The following is an 11711-nucleotide window of genomic DNA, read 5'->3' as shown; positions in this document are numbered from 1 at the left end:
CGATGATTGTTGACTCCTTCGATATGTTAGAGCCATGGCCATCAAAGGTTAGTTGCCCCGCCGTCATGTTGTGGTCCTGCTATCATGACTAGTTGCTGCTGAGTAGGTGTTACCTTAAGGTTTCTCATGGTGGCTTGCCCTAACCTGATTTTGTGATTTATTTGGTTGGTCGGTCTTATGCGTGTTAGATCTATTTTGGACGAGAAGAGTCGTAGAGACACCGACCACTCTAAGTCCAAGTCTTTTGCAACTATTCTCATTTGCTTGTAGGCCAAGAGAGAGACTGATGTCTTATCCCCTCTGTTAATTTTTATTTGCATGAATACTCGTACGTAACAAGCTAATACTCTAGGATTTAATATTTGACGATTTATTTTCAACCAAGAATGGGAATTGTTATATGATTTTTATCCTATCTCCATTTCTTCATTTGTATATTATGTTGTAACTATTATTAGAAGTTGGTTGAATTATCTATTCACGGACTTTTGTAAAAAAGAAAAAATAGACTAATAAATATGGATAGTCTTTAATTATATTTATTTACTATAAATCAATTCGAAGCATGAACTGAATCCATTTTAATTGTGTTGGGAAAGAGAGATTAATTAATCTCATGGAATTTATTAAATATACCTTGTTGTGCCCTATTATTATGAGAAAAATATAAATAAGATATTTTTACATAATTGCCGCTGAAAACTTTTAAAATATCATAATTATCATTATATATTTTTTAAAATATTAGAATTCTCACTAAAATATCATAATTATCACTGAAAGTTTTTAAAAAATCATAATTGTTACTGTAGTATTTTGACTCTTTCAAGATTATCATTACCATCATTCTTAACAAAATATTCATTAATAAATTATTATTAAAGTTAATAATACATACAAATTAACTAAAATACCTAAATTTTAATTATAGAGTGTAAAATATTTATCAATAATTTTTATCTCATATGAAATAATATATATTTAATTGTACAGTGATATTAAGTAAATATTGAATAATTTTAAACAATTTTTATAATATATAGAAGGTAAAATCGTCTCTCTCTTTTTTAATCTAAGATATGTTTTAATTATGATTAGTTAGATTTAACTAGGCATGACATTTTTAAAAGAGCACAATAATTTCTATGACAATTATGACATTTATTTATTTATTTTTTTTTTTTTTTTGTGCAACTATGTAAGCATCCTATATTTTGTCTATATTATAAATATATGACTCTCTTTTCCTTATTTATAAATAAAATCTCTTATTTTGCTAAAAGATAGGGAGTAACACCTGAATCAAATTTAATTTAGCAGGCACACGACATAATGGAATAAAAAGTAGAGTATTATATCTATTTCAAATAATTTTTTTATATTTCTTAAGATACTCTTATCTCACTCATTTAATATGATATATTAAGATTAAACAATAGTAGTTTTGGATAAGTTTATCTATCTCCTAGAATCTCATATTTAGATGCGATTTTAGCATTTCCGAGGCTTTACCTATTTTGTTAGAAATATCTCCAAGTACTTTGGAGGCTTAATTTAAACCTATAATTAAATCAACTTGGTTGTCGAATTATATTATATCTATCTAAAATGGTAGGACCTGATGGTTTTTTTAGCAAATATAAATAATAAAAAAGATGCCTTTTGTAATATAATACAAAAACTCAAAATATAAGTTGTGATCTGTAAGTTTCTATTATCATTATCATAGGATATTCATCATTTTGGCTATTGGGTTTTATCTTTAAAATATATTGTTAGTGAAAATAAAGTAAAAATTAAAATCCTAAAATACCTCTCATTTGACTTATCTCGAAGTATTATGGTCATTTTATATATAATTAGTTAAGGGCATTAAAATTAAAATTTTTACAAATCACATCATATATTTTATCTATTTTGTGATTCATAAAGGTTTTTATAACCCGACTCCTATTTTTTTATTATAATTATTATTTAATATTCTTGTTGTTAATTTAAACGGTACCAACAAAAAATATTTCGTTATAATATATAAGATAATTTATAAATATTTAAATTGCCTGTGAGGAAGGAAAATAGTTATGAGGTATTTTAATAATTTGGTCGATATTAGTTAATTTAAATACCATTCGGTGTTAAATGAAAATGATTAAAGACGAATGTGAATTACAAATATATAAAATATAGGGTAGGAATTTATAAAATATTCTCTTGATTTTTAGTATATTCATTTTTTTCCCCTAAAGTTGAGTAAATTATGAATATAAGAATCATATAAATAATTCATAAGTATCCATGACCTTTTACTTTCTCTTTTTTTTTTTCTGATTTATTTGTTAATAATCCTCACATTTTGCCCGCAATCAATTCTTTTCTACTCCTCATCTTCCTAATAAGTGGGAGCGGGACCCACTCGTAGTCCTTGTTGGTGGTCACAATTTCGGGTCCTCTTACCATTTAGCGGCAGGCCTTTCCCTGAGCTCTTCCATAACCCTTGAAGTCCATTAAACACGAGCCCGCTCCCTCCTTTCCGGTTTCCTCGATTCCCAAGAGGAAGGGGACAACGCCGTTTCCCCATTTCCTCCGCGCCGTTTCCCCTATTCCCCTCTCCGGCCGAAGGAGCGTTTCTCAGCCGTTTCCCCTTCGAGAGAAGAAACCTAGGGTTTCCCACGCTGAGCCCCCTCGCTGAGCCGATTCCCTTAGATTGGAGCTCTTGCCATGCGCGCGGGAACTCTCGGGTCACCGGAGGCGCGGGAGGCTCCCTCGATTCCAGTAGCTTTAGACGCCCTCTCTTTTTTGGATTTCTGTTACCATTTGTAGGATTTGATTGATGCACGAATATCTGAAGAATCTGGAAGAATTTTGAAGATTTTGGCTGGGAGATTTGCTATTTTCGTCATTTGACACTTCGGTTTTGTTGGGAGTAGGATTCGAGCCCCCAAGCAACTGAAGATCGGTGATATTTGCATCAAAGGTGATTTCTTTGTGTTGCTTCCAATCCTTTCTGTGTCATTTCAACTTGTGCTTAGTATTTCTGATTTTATAATGTTAGATTTGATTTCTGTGCTGCATTAATCACTAGGAATGGTGATTTAATAGTTTCTTTAATAGTCCAAATTATCCTGAGCTTGCTTCCTTACTGAAGCTTGCCTTAAGCTTCATTTTGTTGGTCTAATCTTTTTTTTAATCGACATGAACTCTCTGCTTACTTCTTTCATCCAATAGACAAGTATTTCTGATTTTATAATCAAGTGTTGTCCAACTCCTTTACGACTGGCTGAAAGACTAAGGCTTTCCTTACCAGACAATGTCGCATAGCTCTCCTTTTGATGATGAACATACTGGGGTGAATGATGGAGGAATGGACTTTCCTGCTATAGGGGATGGACACTTTGTTTTTGAAGATAAGAATCTTGTCTATAATGACGAAGATCAGGTCCAACATGAACTTGAGGCACAATTGGCAGAGGAAAGTCAAACTGATGTTACTGCAACTGTCTTATGGAAGCACGTTGTAAAGGGAAGGAAATGTGGAAATGCTCATGGAGGCTCTCATATTTTCAAATGTAAGCATTGTCAAAAGATATATCATGGGACCTACACACGTGTTTATGCACATTTGATGGGTCACAGGAAGGGCGAGAGCAAAGGAATTGGGTATTGTTCAGCTGTGAAGGCTGACAAAAACTTGCAGATGCAAATAAAAAGAGAAGTCGAGCAAGTTGAGAGCTCACCTAACATTGTCCCGTTGAAGAAATCAAAGCTTAATGCCATTTCAGGAATGACCTCGCAAGGCCCCTCTTTGGCCTTATCATATGTTGGTCCTTTTGATAAAGATTACTCGACGCAGGATAGAGAAGATGTTGATTCTAAAGTAATACGCTGTTTATGTGCAAATGGCATTCCATTTAGTGTGTTGAGGTCACCCTATTGGGAAGAAATGGTGTCAGCAATCAGTAAGGAACTGAGTTATAAAAGCCTATCCTATGAAAAAGCACAAAGTATACTGTTAGAGGATGAAAGGAATAGAGTTGAAAGAGAATTCGACGATTTCAAGCAGAAATGGTCCCAATATGGAATATCAGTTCTCTCAAATGGTTGGACTGATATAAAAAAGCAACCTCTGATAAATTTTGTGGCCTCAAATCAATTTGGGTCCATGTTTTTAGATGCCTTTGACTTTTTGATGGTTGAGAAATCCCAGAAAAACATTTCAGAATATTTGTTAGATGCAATTGAAAAGGTTGGCCCATATAATGTTGTTCAGTTGATCACTGATAATGCTGTTGAATGTAAAGCTGCAAGTGAGGAGGTGGAGAAATCTTATCCTTTCATATTTTGGAGTCCTTGCATGGTTCATACTTTAACTATGATCTTAAAAGATACTATCCGATCTCTTACTTGGCTTGAAAATACTTATATGACAGCCAAAAGCATAGTGAGATATGTACTATATCATTCTGAAGCTGCAGAAATTTTCCGAAGTTATTCAAGGTTGGAGTTATTGAAAGGTGCAGTAAGAGGATGTGCCTCACACTACATTAATCTTCGTCTTATATTTGATGTAAGAGAAACTTTGAGGACTGCTGTTTTATCAGATAACTGGGAAGGGTGGTCTAACCTTCCAAAATTGGATGAGAAAGTAAAGCTGTCTGGAGAGGATGTGAAGGCAGCAGTCATGTCTGACGACTTCTGGGAAGCAATTCAGTTGGCTCTATCTATAATTAAACCCATATATAAAATGATGAGATTTACTGACCAAGATGGCCCACTTATTGGAGAGGTGTGTGAAAGAATGGAGAATATGCTGGGAGAAATCAAAGATAATATGAAAGGTCGAGAGGAACTTTTTATGGTTCTGCAAGAAAAGGTTTTCATTAGGTGGAACAAATCAAATTTTCCATTGCAATGCTTAGCTTATGCACTCACCCCAAAATATTATGATGAAGAATATCTCCAACTTCCTGCTCCAGGGGGTAGGCTGAGATGCCATCCTGGTAGGTCTTTCTTTTTCTGAACTTTCCAGTCAAGTTTGTTGCGTCCTTTCTTTTATCCATCGCCATCTATAACTGTATTCATTGATGAATTGCACATTATTTTGAAAATGGCTTCTGACCTGATCTTAAATTTCCTTAACAGCACAAGATGATGACATTTTTGAGAGTGCCACCTCTGCTATTTGTAAGATGCACCCAAATTTTGAGCAATCAGATATCATTCGTCTGCAGTTCTTGTCGTTTACAGAAAAGAAGGGAAAGTTTTCAACTGCTACAGCCAAAAGAGATGCCAGAAATCCCAAAATTAATGTCTTGCAGTGGTGGAAGTTCCATGGAGGGGATACAAAGGAGTTGAGAGATGTGGCATTTAAAGTACTGGCCCAGCCTATTAGCACATCATCTGTTGAGAGACCATGGAGTACATATAGCTACATCCACAGTGCAAAAAAGAACAGATTAAATTCGAGGCATGCGGATAATCTATTGTATATACATACAAACTTAAGATTAATATCCAGGTTTACTTTCTTTCTCTCTCATCCTGAAACTTTCAATTGATGGCATACCGTTATTGTGACCTGTTTACTTCATTATTTCTTACCACAAATTTGCATATGCTTAGGTTTAGTTCCAACTATAAGTATGGGCCACATAGAAAGTGGGACATAAATCCAGAGCTTCCTCTGATGGATATGTCATCTTTGCACTGGGAGGACTTGTGCTTTCTTGGCCTGGACGATGAGGATTCATTGAAACAATCTTCTCTCTCTAGTAACCCGATACAAGAACTACTAAGGATTATTGAGGATGTTCCTTCAAGCAATAATCAGTATGGTGAACAAAGCCAAGGTAGTAGTTCTATACGGGGAAGTTGTGGGAAGGGAGGAAGAGGTCGAGCTGGTGCTTCTGGTAAACTTGATCCAAAGGGAAAGACGAAGAAGTTTTTGTGACATTAGTGCCTTTCTGCAGTTTTATTGGTGTCTTTACATGTAAATGTTAACCATCTCACAAATTTTTGCTTGTGATCTCAAAAGAAATGAAATATTACGTTCTTCTCCCATGTATATTGTATTTGCCTACTAATTGAAATCTGATATATAAGTTTACCTTTTGTATTACAACTTTCTTACATCCTGTCTCATGTTCAGTCAAGTTACTTGTTACATGTTTAGTGATTGTTTTCATAACTTAAGATACTTCTCTAATTTGACATATGAAGATATTGACAGAATTGCTGTTTCAAGAAATATTGATTTCGTCTTTTCTTCTAATGTTAGTGCATATATATCATCTGAACATAGGGAAAATAGGGGACCAAAAATTGTTTGATATACATGTACTTTTTGCCATATTACCTTTAGAAACATAGTATCACAATTTTGTATTTGATGTGAGTCTTCTTCAGGATATTTCCTTGTGATAGATTATATCAGTAGGTTGGCAAGTAATCCTTTATGACTTTAATCACATAAGTTACTTACCAACAAATTATTCAAAGTTGTGGTTTTAAATTATATGAAGTTATTAACTTTACATAGTCACTGGAGTAGTTTAGTTTTTCTCTCATCTATTTTTCAGAGCAATTTCTGATTTTCTAAATATTTTGCAGTTCTTTTTTCCTTTTAATATTATCTAGTATTCAACATACTTAAGTGGCTCTTGAGTTCTGGACAATCTATTGATGTCATGATCCATGAAGATTCCTAGACCTTCGGGATTTCTCTCTTTGTGAATCTTGCTACTACGGTTAATCACTTGTAATAGAAAGTATGGCTAGATTTGAGACCATTTGTGCATCCAAAGATTTGTTTCTTTGTATGGTGGTTTGTAGGGAAAAGCTACATTGCATTATAAAGGGACTGACTGATCCTACTCTCTTTTTGCTAGTTGCGGAAAGTTTTTCATTGTCTACTGTTTCCCTGCACCTTAGCCCTCACTTGTTGGGATCTATGAAAAGATAAACTCGAACCCGATAAACAGTCTCTTGAAGAAATCAAGAATTCGAACAGAATGATGTAAAAGTTGCTTTACTTGAAATATGAAATGTTGCATTGTTACTTAACTAGGACTTATGGATACTTCTTTAGAGGGGATATGAGGAGGCACACTTCCAACTTTTTCCTAACAAGGTCGATTGAGCCTTGATCATGGATGGTCGTGCCGGTCGGCACACCTCGTGCCAACCAGCATTCACCGTGCCAGTTGTAACACTTACTTTTAAAAATCACGTGTTTCTCACGTGGAGAGATCTACGTGACTCTCACATGACCTGCTAGTATAATAATCTCACACAATATCTGAGCTAAGTCTAGAAATACCATAGTAATCTAAGCAAATAATTTAAAGTTATAATTATTAAAAGCCTCAACAAGCTTCTAGGAATACAAGTCCATATATAAATTTAAAGCATAATAATCCTCGTAGGGGCTAAAGTCCAACTAGGAATAACAAAATAAACAATGCTAATAGAAAAATAAATCTGCTATTCGCGTCCTCCATAATTAGCTCTGAAATATTTTCACTAAAATAGCGATGAGCATACGGCCCGGCAAGTATTATTCAATAATAATCTATGAATAATGTATTGTGTGATAAATAAATATGCATGCCTATAATTATCAACATTTTAAGGTAAAAGTGTACAGTGTAATTTTCAATAAATTTTCATTTACTCATAACACACATGAGTGTATATTAATATCATAACTCAATGTATACAAATCCACAAAGCAGCCAAATCCATAATGTCATATTTCACAAGGCAAACATAATAACAAGGGGGACTAGTCATCTAGCGGTATTATCGTCCGCACATGCCTGGCAACACTGTATATGACCGGTTATCTGTGACCATCAGACTAAGGACTCCAGTCATAGGCCCATGCTCGACATCATCACCACTATAGTAAATTATTGCACGGAGCAGAATCATTACTTGTAGCTGAATCATTGCACAGAGCAGAATTATCGCATACAACGAGAAAGAGCTTATAGCTTACTAGATGCCCTGACCCTACATCCTCGGGTATCGCTAGAGCTATGATCTCTACCTCTCAAACATCTTACTAATATCATCCTAGGCTAGTCTCCAAACAGGGCAGTGTAATCACCTGAATGCTCCACTAGCTAACGACCTCAGGTGCAGACCGCTAATATAATACTTATATAATACACTCTATCCTTAACCTCGGGTTGAGTGGGTGAGGGGCACTGCCTAGTTGAAACTAGACTAATAATGATACATGCATGTGGTGCGATAACTTCTATTATTTATTATATCATGATCATTAAGGTAACATATATCATAACTAAGCATGGAATCTATCATACATAAGTGATAAATAAAAATTACTGCAAGTAAGAAATTAATAATGACTATATAATTATCATCATAACAATATCATTATTCATATACTAATATAGCATATAACTCGCCTGAAATATCCCTGAAATCGGTCCCACTCTCCTAAACAGTTGGCTCCTCCTGAATCTCGAAATCCTCATCACAAAGTAATGAGTCTAATAATTTATAAAATAAAATAAAATATAAGAATGATGAACTTATAGAGCTAACTATCTTGTTGCATAAATTAAGTTTAATTTTCTAGGTCTAGATAGGTGACTTGGTCTTGTATTTATTCTTCCCTATTAATATATTATTTTGTATTAATTAAAAAAAGGGGTCATTTATGGTAAAATTAGAACTATCCTTATTTGCAAATGTCAAATGCATTAATAAAAGATAATTGAAATGATTATTAAATTCACCTACCTAATTTAATTATGTATTATCTTAAATTATGTTAATATAATGATTGAGAAATTTTTTAGAAAGGTAACTACATATATATAAGAAAATAAACACTAATAGTGGCTAGCTTATGGTCAAAAAACTAGGTTGGGCTCAAGGCCCAACATTGCATCCATAAAAAGGAACCTACCCACAGCCCACTAGGCCAAAACGAATGGGCTGGCTACAAGTGTGGGTTGTGGACCACCCTGTAGCCCACCTGGAGATTGGCTAAGCCTAGCCCACCACTGGCTACGAGCATGGGCTACGACCCACCTCGTAGCCCATAGAGATCGGGTGGATTGGGCTGACAAGCCAGTCCACCGCTGGCTACAGGTGTGGGTTGCGGCCCACCCTGTAGCCCGCAGAGATTGGGTGGACCACTAGATATGGGGTGGGCTACCACATGACCTGGTGGACCCTTACCAGCTCAGCCATCCTTAAGAGAAGGAGACCGAGGGAGGGAGATGGAGTTGTTGCCGACGATCACCATCGCCGACAGTTGAGATCACTGGCTCCCAAAGTTGACAAGGTCGACTTGGGTTGAGGCTGCGATTGAACCATCGGCCGGAGTGGCCGACGGTGAGGAGTAAGGAACTCCATGGCCAACGACCATGAAGGTTCCTACTTTGGTGCAAAAAGGGCTCGTAGCTCTCAACCTAAGTACCCACCTCTTCCACGTAAAGAGGTGAGTCGATCGAGGTTGACGAGGGAGGTCACCGCCGCCGGTGGTGGCAGCCCGTGACTAAGGACCCTGGCGGTGGGAGGCGACATGGCATTGCCTCCCACACACTCATAGTAAGGGGTTGACGCAGAGAAACTTTTCGGACCGGTGGTTGATTGACCTGAAGTCGCCGACCGATGAATTTCTTCAACGAAGATAGAAACGAATAAACTACAATTTAACTATGATTTACTGAACAATATTCAAATTAATTTAAAGGGGAGAAGGAGGCTGACCTGAAGATTGAAGTGAGGGGGTTTTGATTGGCCGTCGGTGGTCCGGTTATCCCATTGTCCACGACGAGATCTTCGGCGGCTCGAAAAGAGAAAAGAAAGGAAGAGATGGAAGAGTGAGAGAGATACTACGGAAGAAGAAAGCACGAGGGGGTGTATGGTATTATATATAGAGATAAGGGGAAGAGTGAGAGTGGAGTTCAACTCTGCTCCGACACCTCTCACAACTGACTGTGATAGATGGGGGAGAGGAAGGCTGTGTGCTGCGTTTAGAGTGCACGTGCATTGCGTGTGCGCTAAGTTTTTTTTTTTTAGTTGTAGGTGTTACACCAGTAATGGCACAACAATTAGCACGGAGTGCCGACCGGCATGCGTGCCGTGCCGACCTGTGCTGGGCTAGCACGACCTCGTGCTAGTCATTGTGCCATATGGAGTCATTTTTTTTAAATTTTTTCTATCAGTCATTATCAAGTCAACTATCAATTAATTATTTAGAAGGCTTAGATAAAATTGATAATAATGAGACTAGAGATGATAATAATGAGACTCAGTTTGGTGGTAGTGATAATATAGATAAGATATGCGTCTCTGTTACACAATCTTCTCAGAGAGGTATACTTTTTACGAAGGACTTAAGTTTGTAGGTAGCTAAACATTAGAAGAGGTGCACCCATAGGATAATATGAGTTTATCATAATTATCATCATATCAATCACACTTATAAGAGCTAGAACACTATTATTATATTCTATATCTACAATCTACATATGCTTATGGTATATCTGTGCTTGTGCTGTTTATTCTCGTACATGTTCAATATTCATATCATATCATAGGAGAATTATAAAATTTCTATTTATATGAAGACTGTGTGAGACGTTACAACAAGCAATACTATCAGTGGATGAGTTTTGAAAAATATCGATAGTATTTAATACAATATTCTCATTTTATTCTTGTGCCGACAAATGAAATATTTGATTCTCCTCGTCATTTTTACGTTCAACTAGATATTAATTTTAATTATTAAATTATTATCGATTAATATTATGTGTTCAATTATATTATGGAGTGTTTAATCATAATATTAATTTTAATGGATATCTTCAATCATAGTATGTATTGAATAATATTTATATTTAACTGTTGTTTTATTTTTAATAAAATATTTATTCACAAAAATAATTTAAAGATAAAATATTATAATGTAGGTTTTAAACTTTTAATAAACCAAAAACTAAAGATTGATATATTGAAGTCTGAAAAACATCTTTAAATATCCTAAAAATTCATTAAAAATATTTTAAATGCATGCCACTGGCATGACCATCGTTGGCCTTGATACAAGAAGACCAATGGAAGCTGGATTACTGTAGAAAGAGGTGGAGCATTGTTGTTGGGAAGCTAGACTTGAAATCTCTGAACCTTCTTGCAGTCGCAACACTTGAAGTTGGATTCTGGTCAATTGCTTGAAGAAATTTCAGTGAACACATAGCATTTATATTGAGTAAAGCTATTTAAAACCTATGAGAATGGAAAATTCTATAATTGAATTGCTTATCTCATTTCTGTTTGCTCTCGAACATCATTCCTTTCTGCATGTTGTTTCACCCTTGATTATTGCTTTACTGATTAACTGTTAGTATTGCATTAACAGTATCACTGCATATGGAGGGTACTTTTGCAGGTCGTGCTACAAATATTGTTCATTTATATACCATATCTGCTTTCTTGTTTATTTCCATTACATTTTTGTCACTTCCAAATAACAAGATGTTGATTTTATCTTGTTTCAAATATACCAATAACTCAAGCATTACAGTTTCTTCTCCTTAGATGCATCTAAGGTTCTAAGCCATCCAAACCTAGCTAAACTTATTTCAATCAATTGCATCACATTGGTGATCCACTGCATTCTTGTGCTACTTATTATTCAACTTATTTTGATAGTGCATTCTTGTGTTACT

General features: G+C 35.3%; 1 protein-coding gene across 2 annotated transcripts; it reads left to right on the top strand.

Moving 5' to 3' along the window:
- Window positions 1-2498: 2498 nt before the first annotated feature.
- LOC140799401 (uncharacterized) lies at window positions 2499-6118 on the top strand. 2 transcript variants are annotated; one of them, XM_073153732.1, is made up of 4 exons: window positions 2499-2974; window positions 3305-4997; window positions 5140-5515; window positions 5620-6118. In XM_073153732.1, the coding sequence occupies exons 2-4, from the start codon at window positions 3308-3310 to the stop codon at window positions 5945-5947; spliced, it is 2394 nt and encodes a 797-aa protein (XP_073009833.1). In that variant the 5' UTR covers window positions 2499-2974; window positions 3305-3307; the 3' UTR covers window positions 5948-6118. The 2 variants fall into 2 exon arrangements, with proteins under 2 accessions (XP_073009833.1, XP_073009832.1); XM_073153731.1 differs by having other exon boundaries at window positions 2499-4997.
- The last annotated feature ends 5593 nt before the right edge of the window (window positions 6119-11711 follow it).

This window comes from Typha latifolia, chromosome 12 (genome assembly GCF_019914945.1).
Source record: "Typha latifolia isolate L0001 chromosome 12, TyphaL0001v2, whole genome shotgun sequence".
NCBI classification, from domain to species: domain Eukaryota; kingdom Viridiplantae; phylum Streptophyta; class Magnoliopsida; order Poales; family Typhaceae; genus Typha; species Typha latifolia.
This window is presented reverse-complemented; position numbering and strand designations above follow the sequence as displayed.